This window comes from Corylus avellana, chromosome ca2, assembly GCF_901000735.1.
Source record: "Corylus avellana chromosome ca2, CavTom2PMs-1.0".
Lineage (NCBI taxonomy): Eukaryota > Viridiplantae > Streptophyta > Magnoliopsida > Fagales > Betulaceae > Corylus > Corylus avellana.
Window position 1 is genome coordinate 13,336,459 of NC_081542.1, and position 20,560 is coordinate 13,357,018.

The 20,560-nt window shown below is 35.9% G+C and overlaps 2 protein-coding genes across 2 annotated transcripts; both read left to right on the top strand.

Moving 5' to 3' along the window:
• Positions 1-13,043: 13,043 nt before the first annotated feature.
• On the top strand, positions 13,044-16,634 carry LOC132172345 (uncharacterized). Its single transcript, XM_059583828.1, has 4 exons — positions 13,044-14,088; positions 15,627-15,834; positions 15,921-16,050; positions 16,221-16,634. Exons 1-4 carry the CDS (start codon positions 13,175-13,177, stop codon positions 16,502-16,504), a joined length of 1,536 nt encoding a protein of 511 aa, XP_059439811.1. The 5' UTR covers positions 13,044-13,174; the 3' UTR covers positions 16,505-16,634.
• A 1,120-nt stretch (positions 16,635-17,754) lies between these two features.
• LOC132171205 (probable indole-3-acetic acid-amido synthetase GH3.6) lies at positions 17,755-20,535 on the top strand. The gene is made up of 3 exons (XM_059582463.1): positions 17,755-18,446; positions 18,803-18,910; positions 19,038-20,535. Exons 1-3 carry the CDS (start codon positions 18,160-18,162, stop codon positions 20,377-20,379), a joined length of 1,737 nt encoding a protein of 578 aa, XP_059438446.1. The 5' UTR covers positions 17,755-18,159; the 3' UTR covers positions 20,380-20,535.
• Positions 20,536-20,560: the final 25 nt, after the last annotated feature.

Below are 20,560 nucleotides of genomic sequence, written 5' to 3' on the forward strand. Positions count from 1 at the left end.
ATTATTATTATCTTTTTTTTTAATATTTTATATGTTATACTTACTATTAGCACCGTTGATTTTAGTTTATCATTGTTACGAGTTTCAACCATGTGTCCTTGATTTTGGTTGACAACTTATTAAATTTTTCTTACAATAATTTATCTTACAAGAAAGGTAAAATAGATTGGTCAAATTATCTATTACGCAAAATATTTTAAAAAAACTTGAATGTGAAAACCAAATGATATTGGACTATTAGATGTGTTCAAAATCATTATAAATATGACCGTTTAATCATAGACAAAGACACAATCTCACAAACTCTTATTTTACCTTTGAACTTGTGTGTGTCGATGTTGATACCTAGCTATTAGCTTCCACTATCGGGTCAATACTAATGTTTCCTTATATATATTTTTTTCTTTCGTTCCTGTTTTTAATTAGCCATTAGCATCGACCCAAAAGTCGAAGATGATAACCATGTGTCGACATTGATAATGTTGTAGTAAATGTGCTACAAATATTCTTTTAAATGAGCCATTCAAAGTTTAATTTTTATGACCGTTTGGCCATTCACATACATTAATATTTTTAATGTTTTGTTTTTTTAGAGGATTAATATTTTTAATGTTACTAATACATAGGGGTGAAAATGCAATTTTTATTAACCGCCTTATAATCGCTAACCGCTTTTTAAAAATATATATATTAGGAAAGCTTCTTCTTTCTCTTCGACGCCTCCTTCTTCTCTTTCAGTTTCACACCAACGCAGCCTCCATCCCCACTCTCCCATGAACTCGAGCACTTCTCTTTCGGTTTCACGCTGACGCAACCTCCATCGACACTCTCCCTCGAACTCAAGCATGAATTCGAGATAGTGAGATACCTTGTTTCATTTCTCAAGCACGAATTTTTTTTTTTCTTTAGATTGATCTGTTGAAAAGGCTTGAAAATATTGGTTTTTTTGGGTCTCCAGTTTTTTGGCTAAAAAAGTTTGATCGATCTGTTTGCAGGCTTGGTTGAAAGCAAGGTGGTTATTTATATGCTAACCAGGCGGTTAACCGTCTATCGGTTAGCGGAGGCGGTTAGTAAAATTTACTAACCACCTAGGTGGTTGTAGTTAGCAGTTTTAGCCATTAACCACTAACCGCAACTAGGGCTGTTAAGAGAGCAAGCCGCTCGCTTGCGAGCTTGGACTCAGCTCGTGCTCGACTCGAATATTAAATGAAGTGTTTCGTGAACACGAATCCTGGCTTGAATATTAAACGAAGCTAGCTCGGCTCGACTCGTCTAAGCTCGTGAGTAGCTTGTATAAGGCTTGAATAGGTAGTTATTCACATGGTTCCTCATATTAATATTAAAAATTGATTTTTTTTTTTTTTTTTTACTAGCATCCTTTTATTATAAAATGATGCATATCATCTCTCTTCAAAACCAAGTGCCTTACTGTATTGATTAGGATTCCATATTCCGCTAGCTAGACTAAGCAAATGCTCATATGTAAGCTGGCTTCTTGAGCCGTTTAAGAGTACTTGAAGTTTAAATTTATAATAAAAAAATAAATTAATAAATTAAATATAAGAGCCAGCTCATGAACTGGCTCGGCTCGGCTTGACTTATTATGAACTCAAGCTCGAGCTCGATTTTTTGGCTCGTCCTTAAGTTCAGCTCGAGTAAAATTTAAACAAGCCGAGCCCAAACAAGGGAAGCTCGCTCAAGCTTGGCTTGTTTACACCCTTGGCCACAACCGTCTTTTCACCCTTACTAATACATGAGATTTAAGAAAATATCAATTATTACCGTTGGTGATTAACAATTTTTTATGATTAAATGGTTTTCTAAGGTTTATTTATGTTGGTAAATTTGATTTTTTTAATCTGTAGCGTTATCGCTGTTTGATATTAAAAGTTCCTCAAGTTTTTAACAAAGCTTAGGTTATTTCTTTCTACCAAAATAATAGCTCTAAATAAGTTATATTTTTTTCATATAGAGGTGCATTCTATTTTTCCCATAAAAACTAGTGAATAGATTTCTATCATATTTTAATAAATCAGCCGTATGAACTAGTTGAAGTTCTCATACAATGGAGTGCGTGGGTCACCCTCCGGCTACTTCCAGAACTTTCCAACCATTTTCCATGGCTGCTTCTAGGTTCGTTATGATATATCCATGGCCTAGCTACAGTAGATCCTCACCTTGCCTCCTACTGATCCTGCTCCCGAATGTTGCGCCACACCGAGTAGTCGTCATTCCAATTGAAAGATTTTGAAATTTGAAAAAGTTTTTTTCAAAACACGTAATAGTTCAAGAGTCATTTGTAAAGTTTCCCTTAAAATTTACTACAGCTCATACCACCCCATCATGTCATATATATATACTGAGATTCATAAAAACCAAACATCCACAATCGTAATAAACTATCCTTAAATCTACCATGACAATTTACCTAATTAATGACCTCTTTAAGCATTAGAACCTTATTAATTTCCAATACGAAGACTCCAAAACTTTTATAAAGTTGCATGTTCCATCATACTTTTCCTCTCTCTCTCATCATCAAGAGAGAAAACTCTTATAGAGATTCTTACAAGTAAGATTATGAAAAGGAAACTCCCAAGAATTTGTTCAAGTGGGGGGACAACATGCGAGAGAGAAAAGTTTTCATTTTGCTACGATTATTTGGCATTTTTGTAACGCCCCCAAAATTAGTCTTGGCTAACTTGGCAGGGTTACTAGCAATTGCCTCAGTTAAACCAACTTGTGGCTAAATGAGGAATCGCCCCTCTAAGCATTTCAGAGTAATGCATAGGAAGGTGAAGTACAATTTGAGAGAAACTATTTACATTGTCATGATACAAATTAAATCCTCAAATTAAATACATGGAGCAACTAATCAATAGAAAATGGCAAACCTGATAACATTATACAAATCCTTAAGCAGGGTCTGCAGTGGTAGCCATACCACTCTTGGGTTCTAGTGACAAGCTTCCTAAAAGGGTAATAACAACGTAAGTTTAACGACTTAGTAAGTAAACCTCACAATTTGGTATAAATAAACGTTCATGTTTTGGTAAACATTTAAAAGAAGTGTTGTCTTCGTTAATACAACTTGAAAATATCGTTTGGTTTGATAAAAGTTGGTATACTCCCGGGGGTAAGCGCCTAAGTATTTTAATGCATAAAACTAATGGTTTATAGGTTCTAACTCTCATGTATGATCTACCCAAGATAGTACCCATTGTTAGCAGGGTTGACGCTATCCCGAGGGACCTATAAGACAATGTTGGGGCCTCAGCCATTGTACGCTACCGTCCACCACTAGTGGCACGATCGATTTCAACCTCGGGTGGCCCACACCACTAATGATGTCTATCCTGTAATGATCAACCATTAGGGAATGGCTGCGCCAGTCACGAAAATCATTGGATTCAAAGCCCATACACACACATCTAACAATAGAATGAAGTCTATATAGTAAGCCCATGACCATTATTCTGCACGTACCCATGTACCATGTCATACAATGAATCTTATCAACTAGTTATTAAAGCAGTTACCAAGTTATTACAAAAAGTAGACATGCTCATATCATACGCGTGGTCAGTCAACTGGCATATCCTACGTTTTTAAGGAAAGTGTTCGTGAGTGGTTACTTACCTTGTACGCTGGCTTAGGTCCTCTGGCATCACGAATTCCTACTATCATGAAATACGGCTTATCGTTAGAAGCAGTACTAGAGAACTCTATGAGGGTTCATCTCACAAAAATGGGTGCTAAGACCTTGTACACATTTATGGGACTAAGGGGCATATGAACCGGCCTCTGGTCGAGCGCTCGTTCCCTAGGGCGAGCGTTCAGCTAGTGACCTAGGGTTTGGCCATAAGCCCCTAAAATGCATTCTAGGCCCCTATCTAAGCTATGGGTTGGTTCCTACTTTCTAAGCTCTTAGTAAAACAAGTAAAACACAAGAATCGGAGATGTGTTTAAAAGCCTTTGAAAACATTGTTCATTGTAAGCACCAAAACATATTATAAGTGTTCTTAATAGCGTCTCTTGAAAAACACCTTTTGAAACAAGTTTTATTAAACAAAGAAATGGTGCAAAGGCTTACCTTAGCACTAAAATGCTTAAAACATTGAAATGAGAAATCATCACTTCAAGCAAACGTTTAGGCTATTGTAAAAAAAGAAACTTAATAACACAAAAACAAGAAGGTGCAGAGATTACCTCAACAAGTAGGTCTCTCAACAGTGCTCCTCCCTTCTCCCAAGTCACTCACAAAGCTCACACACTCTCAAATATCAAAGTAGCAGGGTTTTCCCAAGGTTCCAGAGGCTAGTTTGAGGGCTGAGTCGAATGGGGGAATGTGTATTTATAGGGGAAGAAGCTGAGGGCAAAATGGAAAAATTTCTGAAAAGGGGCGAACACTCGTGTGTACTACTCATGCGAGCGCTCGTGTACTATTCATAAATTTTGTCAAGTGATTTCTGAAAAGGTGCGAGTGCTCGTGTGGTCTCCGATCGAGCGCTTATGGACTGTTCACAATGAGCCAAAAATGCTTTTCAGGCGTGCGTTTCGGGTACTAACCAAGGGTCCAAAACTAGTCAACGAGCGCTTGTGTGTACTATTCATGCGAGCGCTCGTGTACTGATCACAAAAGGCCAAAAGTGTTCAGAGTACGATTTCACGAGAGTGACATGAGGTTCAAACGAGCGCTCGGTGTGGTCCTCAAAGCTAGCGCTCGCCCAGTGACGGTATTTTGGGCTTTTGCTTGCTAAAATGCCCTAAAGGCTTGGGCCCACTAAGGAAAGTCAAGCGTTTATTGTTTGGGCTTGTTTAGAAGACTAACAACTTGTTGAGTAAGCAGTTAAAACTCTTTTTTTTAAAAAAAAAACGATTTAAAAAGTTGAGTATTACACCACCCCCTTGGCCATTTGGGGTGGTCAAAACCACACCCATTTGGCCCCTTGGAGGTGGTTTCGACCACCCTCATTTGGCCCCTTGGGGATGGTCGGCCACCCCCATGGGCCATGGGGGTGGTACGCCACCCCCAATATGGGCACCCCCAAAATGGCCAAAGGGGTGGTTACTGCCGCCCTCGAATTTTTTTTTTTTTTAAAAAAAAAAAAAATAAAAGTGTGTGGACAATTTAGTTTTTCCATTATTTCCGTTAAAGAAAACGGAAATGGTTAACGGATGGGCTACAATGAATTTTTTTATTTTTTTATTATTATTATTTTTTAACTTTGGTTGGGTGCATTGTAAAATTGAAACATTGTAGGTCAAATTGAAAATCATCTCAAACTTTGGGGGTAAAATGTATTTAACCCTTTTTTTTTAAATTACGTGTGCTTCTCACATTTTTTTTAATAACTATGAGACACATATCATTTTATTAAATTAGTTTGTATGAATTTGACCAGTTTATTGCCACTAATCTCACCACTAATAAGATGAGTCTCTCATCGTAGCAATTTGGGCTATGTTTGTTGCCTCAATTGGAGTGCAAATCTTACTTAAATAAACTCACAATTAAACCCTAAGGTAACACTTGTTTATTGACTTACCCAAAATAATATAAGGTGACATCTATTTATTGAATTACAAAAACACACCTAACTCTTGAAAATTAAATATAATAAGACCTACATAATTGTTACAATCCTAAGGATGCGTTTGGGATTGTGATTTAAAAAGCTCTTAATAGAAAATATATATATATATATATATGTGTGTGTGTGTGTGTGTGTGTGTGTGTGTGTGTGTGTGTGTGATTTCTATAAGCATGTTAGGGGTGCTTATTTGAAAAAAAACGTGAATTTAAACTAAAATCACGATTTCGCATAACAAATATTTGATAAAAAAAATTAACATGTTTTACCAAACGCCTTTACGATTTTAAAAAGTAACGATTTGAAAAACACAATTTTTAAAATCGCACTTATTTAAATTGCAATCCTAAATGGACCCTAAGTGTCCCGCATGGCTTAAGTAACATTAACTATGTATCCATAAGCTCCTACATACCCTTCCTTTGCAAACGAATTTTTAATTGTGAGTTGCACTTAAAATTTGTATTATTTGGTATGACGACTTGCCACCGTATTTAATATAGATAAGTGGAACCGCCAAAAGAGAATAGCAACTATATCAGGTAATATTGTAATACCCCGATAAAACACCAATTTTAAAAAGGCTAATTTACTACAAAGCGACTAATATTTTCATAAAACATGGTTTTATAACCCAAACGCCCAAACCCATTATAAGTAGCCCAACTCCTTGAACCCTTTTAAGCAAAACCTTAAACATCCACTCCCTGACCGAACATATGCTAGGGGTACCACCCCGAACGTACGCTCTTGACCTAGAGTGCGAGCGTACGCTAGGGGGACCACCACGAGCGTTCGTTGACCAGTCTTTGAGCCAGGGATAATACTTAAACATACGTCTGAATCCTTTTATTGTGGTCTATTAGTGAAGAAGAGGCACTTGTTGTGCACAAATATTGAGTTAAATACTTGTACCATAACCTTGAAATTTGACGTTGATAGGGGCGGCTTTAAACTCATGTTGTGGCCAAAAAAAAAAACACACACACACACAAAAAGCAAAAAGTTTGTTTCTGAAATTGAATTTTTACTGTGCTAAGTTGTTGAATTATTATTGAGATATATTTCTTAATGGAAGATGGACAGAGCAAGAAGCTGAAATCTTGGTACCAGGAGATGTTATTAGTGTCAAGTTAGGAGATATATCGTCTCTTAGAGGAGCCCGGGTGATGAAGTCTTATCTGGATCCACTGTCAAACAAGAGGAATCTTTGTATTTTGAATGTAATTATAAGAGGATTTGTATTTTGTAAGGAATTGTAATTTATTGGGAGCAATTGAGATTGTATGTGAGATTGTAGTAGGAGATTGTACTCGAATAAAATTTTGATTCAAATATACATTATGAGATTGTATGGGATTGTATAGTATTGAATTTGAATTTGTTATCAGGTTTTTTAAATAGGTAAAAAAAAAAAATTAAAACACAATTAAAAGGCATATTAAAAAAAATAAAAATAAATGGAATATATTAATTATTGGGGATGTTTGACACTGCAAGCGCCTCCATTTGTAAAAGGGGCGCCCACGTGGGCAAGCGCCCCTTTTTCTAGAAGGGGTGCTTGGCCACGTGGGCGCCCCCTTTTCGACTTTTCCAAAAGGGTGTGCTTGCACAGTGCCAAGCACTCCCTTTCCAATTTAGCAACGCTTTACCTAAAATGCCTCATTTTGAAGGCATTTTTCACTGAAAGAAGAATTTCTAAATTGAATTTCAGTCGCTATCATTTGGGATGTGCGTCAAGTGCCGTTATTCAAGCGTTACTAAATCAAATGAGGCTTTTTTTTTTAGCCAAAAACGCCCCAAATGACCATGTCACTAAATGTTTGTTTATTTTTATTTTTTATTTTTTTAATTTTTTTGTGTGTGTAGGGGCGCTGGTCAAAGCCAAATTTGGAGGCGTTACAAATATTCTTATCACCTCCCTTATTTTCTCGCTAGCTTTCCTATGTTAATTTCAATACATTTTTAAATGTTACAAACAAAGATAAAATAAATTATTTTTTAAACTTATTTTTTTCTGAAAAATGAATTAAATTTTTAAACATATATATATTATTATGTTGGACAAAATAAGAGATCCTATGGCCACCTAATGGAACCAAGAGCTCGAAGCTACATTTGTTCAAATTATCATCGGTGAATACCAGAACATCCGCACAATATTTTGCAGTCACTTAAGCGCTGCAAGTTTCCAACACATTACGGCCGCAATGAATTATGTCTTGCCTAATATATTATGGACCGAAAATGGAGATTTGGCAAACAAGACATTAGATAGCTTGCTCTAATAATTAGACGAATATTAAGCGACCGGATATGTGAATTACAAATAGGATATGATCATCTCAATTTGAAATGAAATGGATAATATCTATTTCATAGTCAAGATTCAAAGTTCGTGAATTTAACAGTAAATATGAAGTCAATGTTAACATGCGTTTTAAAAAACTTAAATAATGTAAAATCATATACACCGTTAAATGCATAAACTTTAAATCCTGATCATAAAATTGATACTATTCATTTCATTTGAATTGGAGAGAATTATCATCCTATAAATTATGCTTCTTTATGAATCCCATAAATATGATTGGAAAACTGGCTTGCACTTGCACCGTAAAAGTTGCATGTGGTCATGAAATGGGTAAGATTTGGTTATGATCATGAATGCTGGCTATTTTCCTGTAGACCGCCTCCACTATAATCAGTGACAGCCATTCCCATTTCTTCTCCTTTTCAATTGGCGTGGTCCTTGTACGTCAAACTCAAGCCCTATAATTCCCCCATCCCCCACCTTTACTTTGTTTTGTTTCTTTTGTTTGTTTTCTTTTGTTTCCGGTGTGTTGTTTGTGCTGATGTATTTGCTGAGGAAAAAAATACATGCCGGTTGTTTTTTAATGTTCAACTACAACGTAGCTGGGCCAAGAAATGGGATTCCTTGAGATAATTGAATAGCTTTTAAGGAAAATAATCAATTATCCAGTTGAACGTTTTGATGCTCATATTGAATTTTATGTTTGTTTCAGCGTAAAATAATTTAAAAAAAATATTATTTGTATTTTTTAAAAAGTAATAGGTAACTGAAAACATTTTCAATTTGACCAAAAAAGTTCTTTTTTTTTTTTTTTTTTAACCCAAAAAGCTTACTTAATTTTCATTAAATGTTTTCTTTTCTTAAAACTGTAAACCACGTTTTAAATTTGAAGTTTCACTTTTCAAATCGTCGGAGTCCGTAAGACCGTCATCAAAACTCAATGGCCTTTTTTATTGTTGTACGAACCAAACGCTTAAAAATATTTTCAAAAATAATATCTTTAAAAATATTTTTTTTGGACAAAAAAAAAAAATGGACCCTCGTTAATTTCCATTATGAAGACTCCAAAACTTTTATAAAGTTGCATGTTCCATCACACTTTTCCCCTCTCTCTCTCTCTGTCTGTGTCTTTCATCATCAAGGAGTGTTTTATAGAGATTCTTACAAGTAAGATTATGATAAGGAAACACCCAAGAATTTGTTCAAATGCGGGGACAACATGCAAGCGGGAAAAGTTGTCATTTTGCTACGATTATTTGGCATTTCTCTTCAACCATCAAATCCAGCTAGACCCACATTTTTAATTACCCATAAATAACAAATATTTATTTACCTAATCTGTATTATATAATACATTGTCAACTTTTTTATGTCTGGCTATCTTCTGTACAGCCTAAAAGCAATAAAGGTGGGAGCATGGTAGTGAAACTACTCTAATACCCCTTTTGGATTTCAATTGCAGGGGTATCAAAGGTTATTGAAGTTTCTTTATTTACCTTTGGCTTTTTTTTTATTGGTAATGTTTATTTTTCTTTTCCTAGTTGTGGTGAAAATAGTATTCATGACCTCTCACCCATATAATCACTACAAGAATTTTGTTCTTTAGCGATAATTTTTATAGTTCAAAAGTTGTCACTAATGACTTTTAGAGGGCGTTTAATAAGTCGTTTATGTGTCCTTAATTGGTAATTTATTCGGCTAACGATTACGCCTCATAAAGTATAAGTTACTAATTCGAATCTTTCTTTTTCATTTTTCTCCCTTCGTGCGAACACTAAAAGAAAAGAAAAAAAAAAAGAGCTGTTTATGTTGTTTTGTTGAGAAAGCTTATCGGCCACAACTTTTATCCATTATTCTTGGCAAATAACGAAAGAGCCTTGGCTAATAAGTAATTTACAAAAAAAAAAAACAAAAAAAAAACAAAAAAAAAACAAATTTTGAATTTTATATTGAGTAGTTCAACTATTGCTGAATCATGGCTCGTCACTATTGTTAGCAACATATTTCATCAATAGTATGCAAATTCACAACGTGATACGCAATTGAACACGAGTTCAAGAAATAGTTTCATTATACTTTGAATTAATTTCATTAAGAAATCAAGCATACTTTATGCATTAAGATAATATAAAAGGATTTTATAAATGTATTCAGTAGGATTTTGGTATCTCCTTCCCCACTTTGAATTAAAAAAACAAAGTAGGATTTTGGTAGAGAAACAAAATTGATGAGATTGGTGCATCACCCCACAGCAAAAGTCCACGGGAGATTTTAATAGCCAAACAATAAAACATGATAATGTCATTCAATTAGAAAATAAAAATAAAAATAAAACATGATAATGCCTTCAATTTTTCTTCTTTGCTTCCTCATAATACTTGGTCAGCATCAAGATCCACCAACGATAATTCATTCATGTAGGGCTAAACATGGGTTCAATCATGTAGTAAACATTTGTTTATCCAAAAAAAAAAAAAAATCTCACATCATTCTTTGTAGAAAAAGTTAAGTTTTTTTTTAGATAAATGCATTCTTAGTCCCTGTAGTTTGGAGTTTTGACAAATAGCTCATTGAATTTTAAAAAGTGATTAATCACTCTCTATGATAAGGAAAAAAAAAATTACGTGGCTTTAGGGACGGAGCTAGAAATTATTATGGGCAAGGGCTAAGGGCCAAAAAATTCTGTTGCTAGGGGCTAGTACCTTATAATATTTTTTTTACCTTAAAAATTTTTTATTCTTAAGAATTGAGGGGGAGCTATGGCCTATGACAATCCCTCTCTCCCTGCACGCCATGACTATTAGGGGTGGCCAAACCACTCCAATGAGCATAGGGGTGGTTCAGCCACCCCTATATATATGCTCAAAGGTGGTGGCCAAGCCACCCCAGGCCCGTGTGATGATTCAACCACCTCCATTTAGCATATTAATGAATTTTATCAACTTTTTCTATTTGCAATTACTATTTATTTAATTTTTTTTTACATGTTCATAGAAGGAGAGGGAAAGTGAGGAGAATGATTCAAACTAGTAACCTCCACTTTATGAGGCTTGATCTCCAACCGAAAGAGCTACTATTTGAGAACAATCACTTTTTAAAACTCATTGAACTATTTGTCAAAACTCCAAACCACGGGGAGCAAAAATACATTTATCTCATTTTTCTTTACTATACGTGTTGAAACATATCTAAATTTAATTAAAACATTAATTAGAATGGAAATTTGTTCCTGTATATAGTCTAATTTAATCATTAATCTTCTTAACCAAGAGAGAGAGAGAGAGATTAGTTATTTTGTTTCACAGGACAACAAAAAAGAATCCGGTTCTATCCAATAATTTTCAAATTCAAATTTGAAAAGATTTTAAAAATAAAATCCCATGCTTCTCTCCTAGCCCTAAATTGAAACTTTCCATATCCAACGAGAAATGCTAGGCTTGCCAAAAAAGTTTTTACAAAGTGACGTGGCACAATATGATTGAGTTTATCAAAATTTGGATTTATCTCATTTCTAATCATTTTGTATCACATCACTTTATAAAAGTTTTTCTGTAAGCGTAGCATTCTTCATATCCAATACTATGAATTTGAAAAGGCATATGAAGTTATGATCTTACCTTTTTCTTAGCCTACTAGTTAGATCCATTTTGCAAAATAGTTTTTCACTAGTGTTTTTTACTCACAAGTAGAATTGTATAATACCTTTCCAATAAAAGAAAGATTTTATTAAATCACTTCTCTAAAAAATAAAAAAAAATTAGGTCGATAAGAAAGAGTGAATCTTATTTATTAAATTAAGCAAAAACTACGTTTATTCCCTCTAACTACCATCATTTTTGCAATGCACACAACGTTTCATTTTTTACAATGTTCTCTCCAATCTTCCATTGGAATTTCGATGTTTACCTTGCACGTCCAAAATGATAAAAATACTCTAAGATAGGAAATATATATTTGAAAAAATTGAAAATTTTTCAAAAAATCAAAATGGGAAAATGCATAAATTTAGGGGAAAAAAAAATCTGAAAAAGTTAAGAATTTTTTGCTTTTTCGTTTTTTAATTATTCTATCTGAAGGTAATGTTGTCATTTCGAGCATGGATACGAGACATTGCAACCTAAATGGTAGGTTGTGGAGGACATTACAAACAGAGTGATAGCTAGATAGAGTAAATGTAGTTTTTTATTTAATTAATATTTTGATATTCTTCTTTACATTTTGGCACAAACCTTCTGCACGTAAGACATTTAACTGAAATAAAAAAGTAAGTATTCGAACTAGTGACCTCCGCTTCATTAAGCGTGGTCACAGCCGATTGATCTACCTAATACTTCGATGTGATATTATGTCATTAATGTCAAAAATTTAAATTAATAAAAAAATATATTTTGATATTTTAACTAAAAAAATGAGAAAAATCTGAATGACGTGTGGGTCATCATCAATCAATAATCTAAAACTTTACACTAATATTATAAGAAAAGACATTACAGGTAATATACACCCATGTTTGAGAGATCTGTTGGGCCCATCAAAATATGAGATGATGAGGACCCCACCACACCCTCTTGAGAGAAAATTCCCTCTGCATCTTTTTATTTAATTTAATTTAATTTATTTATGAAAAAGAAAAACACCGTGGGCTCCACAACACTTGCATGGGAGTTGGATACGCCGTGTTTCGGGTGACGTGGCTTTCCAAACAAGAATACTACTTGCGTGACTTGTAGTTGTTGGAGTCTTCTATTTTTCTTAATTATTTTTCTTTTCTTTTTCCTTTCCTTTTTTTTTTTAATTAAATTAAAAAAAAAAAAAAAAAAAAAACTCCTAGAAGGACCCACACAAAAGCCATTTATCTATCTGGAGCAGTTGGCCATAGGAGGAGGACCTCCCTCTGTCTCTCACATAGATTCAACCCATAGTTGACTGCCAAGGGTCACCAACCCATTTCCTGGAAGATTTCTTTCTTTCTCTCCATGCCCTCTAAGGAAACCAAAAGCTTAAATTCAATAAAATAACCCTAGTTATTAAACCGTTATAATTTGATAATATGATTAAAATTTATAAAAAAAAAAAAAAACAATTAATAATATATACTTTAAAAAAAAATTAAATTAAAGACTGCAACTCTACACATGAACAAAAACAGAGGAGAGGCAGAGTAGTTGAAGACAACTCTACAAGACTGCAACTTTCGTCTCCGCCCATTTCTCATGCTCTAACAAGCCCTACAATCCATTCTCTTCCAACCTCATTACTCCAAAATATGCTCAAACTTCTCAACAAGAACCTCCGTCGCCTCTGCTACCGCCTCCGCTGGCCCATTCGCCACCACTCTAAGCCCAAAATTCTCGTCAAACGGTTCGGGAAAACTAACTCCAAAGCTCAGTTTGATGCGAAAAACGAACCGAGCCTTAATGGGTCGGCTGTGGTTCACCCGAATGGGGATTTGGGTGATCTAAAGACAGAGAAACCGATAAGGATAGCGACTTTCAATGCTGCCCTGTTCTCCATGGCATCCGCAGTTCCGGAGGCCGAGAAGACGGCGAGTTTTGGCAACGAAAATGGAGATATATTGAAGGCGGTGCGGTCTATGGACATAAAATTACGAACAAAGTCTGCAAATGATCGTCCGAAAAGTATTTTAAAGCAATCTCCCTTGCATCCCAGTACCATTTCCATGAATGGTAAGGACAATCTTTCTAAGCAACAAAAGTTCGAGAAATCGAAGTTACGGGTGTCGATAAATTTGCCTGATAACGAGATTTCTTTATTGAGGAGTAGACAATTGAGCTTTGATGAAAGGGAGGGTTCTTCTTCTGCTGCTGCTGCCGCCGCTTCAGCTAGTACAACAACTAGAATTTTGAGAGGAAAAGCTCCATTGAGATCCACTGCGAGCTTCTTTGCAAGTACGGTAAATGGTGGGGATGGTGAGGGGTATAGGAGTCGTAGGACTGTCCTTGAAGTGCTGAGAGAGTTGGATGCTGATATATTGGCTCTGCAAGATGTGAAGGCGGAGGAAGAGAAGGCCATGAAGCCTCTCTCTGATTTGGCTGGTGCTTTGGGGATGAATTATGTGTTTGCTGAGAGCTGGGCGCCGGAGTACGGCAACGCCATCTTGTCGCGGTGGCCGATTAAGCGGTGGAAAGTTCAGAAGATCTATGATGATTCTGATTTCAGGTGAATATTTAGTTTCTTTCCCTATCTCATTGAATCCATTTTGGAATTTTAATCAGGTTTCCTCTGTTTTTTTTTTTTTTTTTTGTTTCTGTCTCTGTTTTTCCATAGCATTGATTGCAATCTGTCCAATATGAAAATTAATGATGCTGCCTTTTATTCCTAACAAATTAAAGCGGTGCATTTAATTAAAATGTTCTTCATTTAAGTGCTCATTCCCATGGTCCCAACCTTTGCAAGAAAACTTGACAAGATTAGTACTTTTTTAAAAAAATCTAAAGCTACCAATTATTCTGAACTTTTTCCTTATGAAATAACTCCAAAACTGTTTTGGTAACTTTTCAGAGTCAAAAAGTTTATCTTACAAAGGTATTTATTTCTGAAAATTATGCCATTATAATGTTGATAAGAAGAAGAAGAAGAAGAAGAAGACTGATAATTGAAGGTGTGGTTTGTTAATGATGATTGATCTTTAATGTATGTAGACAGATCTGACACATTGGTGGTTCTGTCCGAATCCCAGTTACAGCTGTATGCAGTGATGCAGGATAGGAATTTTCGATATTTATCAGTTTTTCTATATTATCATCTGGGTTGTTTCGATTGTTCCAGATCACTGTGGCAATATCTTGAATTATTGCCAATATTTAGTAAAGGGATCAGGGATGGAACGATGAACCTTTGTTGGATAATCCATAGAATTTCTGATTGATAGAAAGCTGAACCTGCAGCATTCTAGAGTTTCCTTTTTCCGAGAAATGTACTGTTTTTTTGACAATTCCCCTGAATTTGTTCAAATCATTTCCAGTGTTTTCCCAGCTAAAAGAAATGCCATAGAATGGTAAAATTTTGAAGATTTTCATTTTGTTTTGGTTGCTTCAGGCTTCAGCATTTCCTCTAGGCTCTATCTATTATGATTGTCAACATCACTGAAAAGTCTAGGAGCCCAACTCCTTGGCTCCTTTCCAGCCTTAAAATTTGTTTGTTTTGAGAGAAAATGAAGTATCACAGTTACAATAATAAAATATCCAGGTTAGGTAAGATGTGCATTGGTAAAACTGCAATGCAGGTTTGCTATGCTATTAAATTATTAGCATGATTGAGAAGTACGAGGGCGACTCATCCTCTTATTCCTTTAAAATGTAGCATTCATGGAGGATTTTTATTTATTTATTTATTATTATTTGGTAAAAGCATTAATACAGAAAGAAAGAAATTTGTCTTCACTATATGGAATTCGTTATCAATGTCATAAATTTAGTCTTTATTTTTTGGAAGGTGTCATTCATCAGTTTTTACTTCTGCTAAAAACATAAATTATATTTGGAGACCCTTTAATCTTCTTTCTGTTAGCAGTTGGCAGTGGCATGGCCTTGTTCTTGATTCTTGAGATCCCCAATATACAATAAAATTAATAATAATAACATCAACAACAACAAAGAAAGAAAGAAAAGATTATCTAAAAGAGAATTGAACAAACAACAACAATAAACAGGAAAAATTACATTGTGTGACTCCCTTTTTGTGTTTTTTGGTGACAGGAATGTTCTAAAGGCCACCATTGATGTACCCCACATGGGGGAAGTGAACTTCAACTGCACCCACCTTGATCATCTTGATGAGAACTGGAGGATGAAGCAGATAAATGCAATGATTCAGTCTAGTGATGAACCTCACATTTTAGCTGGAGGTCTCAATTCTCTTGATGAAACAGATTACTCACAAGAAAGATGGACTGACATTGTAAATGTAAATTGGAAAAACCTCACTGATACTATATATATATATATATATATATATTACATTCATCTGATCAATGGATTTATGTGTTGCAGTACTATGAAGAGATGGGAAAGCCAACACCAAAGGTGGAAGTGATGAGATTTTTGAAGAGCAAACAGTATACAGATGGCAAGGACTTTGCAGGAGAATGCGAATCAGTAGTCATGATTGCCAAAGGCCAAAGTAATACAAAATCTATCACCTGCCTCTTTGCCCCTTTTGTCTAAATTTTTAGAGAAATGCTATTTATGTATACGACTAGAATAACGTGACAGTGAAAATTAGTCATTTGGTTTTATCTTAGTTGTATGGCAGTCGTATTACAAAACATTCTGAATGCATTTGATATGCAGGTGTGCAGGGAACATGCAAGTACGGAACTCGGGTGGACTATGTATTGGTATCCCCAAATTCACCTTACAAGTTTGTTCCTGGATCATATTCAGTCTTTTCATCCAAAGGGACTTCTGATCATCACATAGTGAAAGTTGATGTCGTGAAAGTAATCACCACAGCTGAAGAACATGTCACTAGAAAGAGGCGACAACCAAAGCAGCAAGTTGTAAAGATAACAACAAAAACTTCTCCATCGAAAGGTATATGGAAGAAGAACACATTGACAGAGAGAAACAGTTAAATTCTTTTTGTTTTTTTCTCAGTTTTTGAGGAACACTTTCTTCTGCTATGAATTGTAAATCATTTAACACTGTTTTTACTCGTTTTGGTAGATACAATACAAGGATAGAGATGACATTTTATAATATTTACTAGGCGCTTACGTCTGCTCTGCAGGCGGCCACTCTTTTACGTTAATGGATGTCATCTTTGCAAGTTAATTTCATGCTAATCTCAGTTAATTTGATTTGTTTAATAATGGTTTAGATTTGTTAATGTAACTTCTCCCCCCCTCTCTTTGACTTTTTGTGTGTGTTGGGGGGAACCCTTTCAAGGATATATGCTTAGAGTGCACTCAAAATTAATAGCAAGACAAAAAAATTAGTAAAATATGGCCTCGTTAACAGAAGAAAATCCTCTTGTTAATTCACTTTGTTAATTCCAAATAGGGCTTCAATCTAGTCGAGTATTACTTGTTCGAACTAGCTCGAGATTCAAATAGTTGTTTGAACTTGGCTTGTCTAAAATTAGCCGACTTTTAACTCGGCTTGAGTTCAACTCCAAGAAACCGAAAGAGTCAAACTCGAGCAGCAAGGTAAACAAATTATTGCCTCTCAGGCCTTGACTGATTCTACCATAGTGTGTTTTACCTCAATCTCAAAGGCTTAGGAAAGGTTGAGGTCCTATCATACATCTATATTACCATATTAACATGCACATGTACATAAATGAGTTTGAATCAATCGAGTTGAATTTATATGGATTTTGTTTACAAGCCATTGTTGTTGAGTTGAGTCAAATCTATGCGATTTCGGCTCGTCTAATAATGGAACCAGTATTAGTATTCAAACTTGATTCATTTATTAAATGAACCAAGTTCAAGTCAAATTTAATAAACTATTCATTTATTAAATTAAACACAATTACACATTGAGAATTGAAGCAAATATTTCTCTCTTAAGTGAGGAGGTTGTTTCTCACAGAACTTTGGGCCATTGTTGTAATTCTCGCATATCATGATCTGCCTGTCTCTGTAGCCCATGGGAGTAGGCCCAGCTCTGTCTCTATGAACCGAAAAGAAAAATTCCAATGCTCATAGGTCCACGATACTGTAAACTTTCCTCCACTCAATGTGCCAGCAAGGACCCCATAATTCTCTCTCCATTCTTTCTCTGACATTTTTAGATACCAAAAGTACCCTTTAACTCCATCAATGATGGATCATATCGGAGCCTCGTCGGAGATACTTGTAAGAATGAATTCTCTGAAAAATGTTTATCGAGCAGAATGAAGAAGTATGAGGTATTTTCTTTTCTTTGTATATCGACATTGTACGGAGCTATTCGGGTGCTACAGAACAGAGGTGACTTTATCATTGAAAATAATGGGAAAAATTATTCGTCGTTGAAATAATATTTTGATTGAGCCAAGTCTCCCACCGCCAAAACCTGTGTGCGGACTTTAACGACAGACATGAACAGGAGTGCAAATGTGCAATTACCAAAATGACCGCCTAAAACTACAAACACTTTCACCAAGCTAGGGGCAATTTATGTGAGATCCCATTTTCGTATACTACAAGAACAACTCCGATTTCCCCGCGTTAACGGCGAGCCACGCGCCGCTTGCTAACCTGCGCCCGTGAGCGGACGATTTTGCCCAACGCACCCCGAGGAGATGACAGACGAGGAGATCATGAAGATGCTGGAGGGTCCCACGGGCGACGCCACGCGTCACCAGCACGAGACTCTCCGGTCCATCCTCGAACGCCAGGGCGCCGTACGCTATCTTCGGCCCTACCTACAAGGCTTCAATGCGCCGGTCGACGCAGCCACCTTCCGTCGCGCCGTGCCGTTGTCTTCCTACGATGACTACGTTGACAATATCAACTCCATGGCTAACGGTCTCGTTGACCATGATCAGCCTCTCCTCTCCGTTGATCCTCTGCTCTGTTTCTTCTACAGGTGCTCCGTTCTCGTCCCCTCAGACAGTCATCGAGTTTGATTCCCTAAACTCGACGATTTTTATTTTTATTTTTTCCATATCTTTGATTCATCTGATAATTTATCTGGGAAATTCGATTTATTGATCCTTGTTAAACATTATGACCTAAAAATTTAATTTTGATGCCGTTTTGTATTTATCTTTTTTGGGTGATTTGGATTTTCTGAAGGCCATATTTCACATCAAATTTTGAAACTACTGAGACTTGCTATGATGTTGATTTTAAATTTGATCCAATGAAGAACTTAATTGGAAGGTTTGTAATTGATCACTAATATTGGGTGGTATTCTGATAATTGTAACTTTTGGATAACAGCTCAGGGGCAACTACCATGAAGCCCAAACTGATCCCTTACTTTGATTCAAAGCTCTCAAAAGCTGCCTCTTTCATAGCTCATAAGGGCAGCAACGCTATTCTTCAAAGGTAACTTGTTAAAGTTCGTTGTATCTTATAACTAAATGTGCTCGTTCAATATAGTTTTTACTTTTTATATAGGATTTAGGGTTTCTATATAGATTTATATAACAAGTGAATGTGAATTTTCATATAGGTTATTTCCTCCTAGGACCTCACTGAATAAGATCCTATGGTTTCTGTACGCCGATAATATTACGACTACCAAAGGTGGTTTTAAGGTTATGGCTGCTTCTTCATTTCCTTTGCAGAACAGTAGCTCGAATTGGTCTCAGTTTCAAGCTTCTTCTAGTCCCCGGGAAGTCATTCTTGGATCAAATGTGGAGCACCAGATGTACTGCCACCTTCTTTGTGGCCTTAGGAACTCTGATTTTATTGATGCTATTCGAGTCCCGTATGCAATAGGCTTGATCAAAGTGTTTGGTATTTTAGAGTCCAAGTGGAAGCAGCTATGCGATGATCTTGAATGTGGGGTTCTGAGTTCAGAGATTTCTGATGTTGTAATGAGAGATTCTGTTGCTGAAGTTCTTGGCGGGCCTCAACCAGAACTGTCAACTAGAATTCGGTCAATTTGTGAGGAGAAGAATTGGGGTGGAATAGTGTGTAAATTGTGGCCTAATGTGCGGTACATTAGGTGTGTTATCACAGGGAGCATGAAGCAGTATTATCCTAAGCTTAAGCATTATGCAGGGGAAGTACCTGTGTTGGGTGGAGACTACTTTGCTTCAGAGTGCTGTGTGGGTATCAACTTGGATATCATGCAGCCTCCAGAGACGACCCGATTCGTTTTGCTTCCGACTGCAGCATATTTTGAGTTTCTTCCATTTGGTTTGGATCATGAGACAAATGTTGTTGGTGAAGAAACAGTGGACATTTCTGGTGTAGAGGTAGGGAAGATGTATGAAGTGGTTGTGACTACTTATAGAGGATTTTATCGATACCGGTTAGGTGATATTGTGAGAGTCGTTGGTTTCTATAATTCATCTCCACAAGTGGAGTTTGTGATGAGAGCTCCTAAAAACACTTCCGAGATAGTAACTGAGAAGGATTTGATGTCTGCAATGGAAAGTTTCCAAATTGTGTTAAGGAATGCCATGGAAGCAGAGATTACAGAGTTTGCAAGTTTCTTGGACTTAACATTGAGCCCAAAGGAGTTGAAGATTTATATAGAAGTTAGAGAGGGATGTATGCTTCTGCAGGAGGGAAAGTTTGAAGAGTCGGCTGTAATTCTAAAGAGGTGTGGTTCCTCCATTGAAGATAGCTTAGGAGGCATTTACATGGTGCAGAGGAAAAGAGGTGAAATGGGGCCTTTGGCAGTGTCCATTGTAAAGCCTGGCAGCTTTGATGGATTATTACGGTTGGCCATTGAGAATGGAACTCCGGCGAGTCAATATAAGCCGCCCAAGATTATAAGGAATCGCCAAATTGTTGACTTCCTTGAAAGATGTATTCTTGTGACTCTATCTTTGGATGGTTAAGAAGATGATGTAAAATGAGTGAGTGAGACGATTTGAATAAGCTGGTTGTAAATTCAACATCAGAGTTCATCAGGATTTTCCTGTCATGGGGTCAACATAAAGCAATCTACTTGTAATTTGGAATAGTCTTGGTAGTGTTAGATTATTAAATTTATTAGGGGAAAGTCTCTAAAAGAGACTT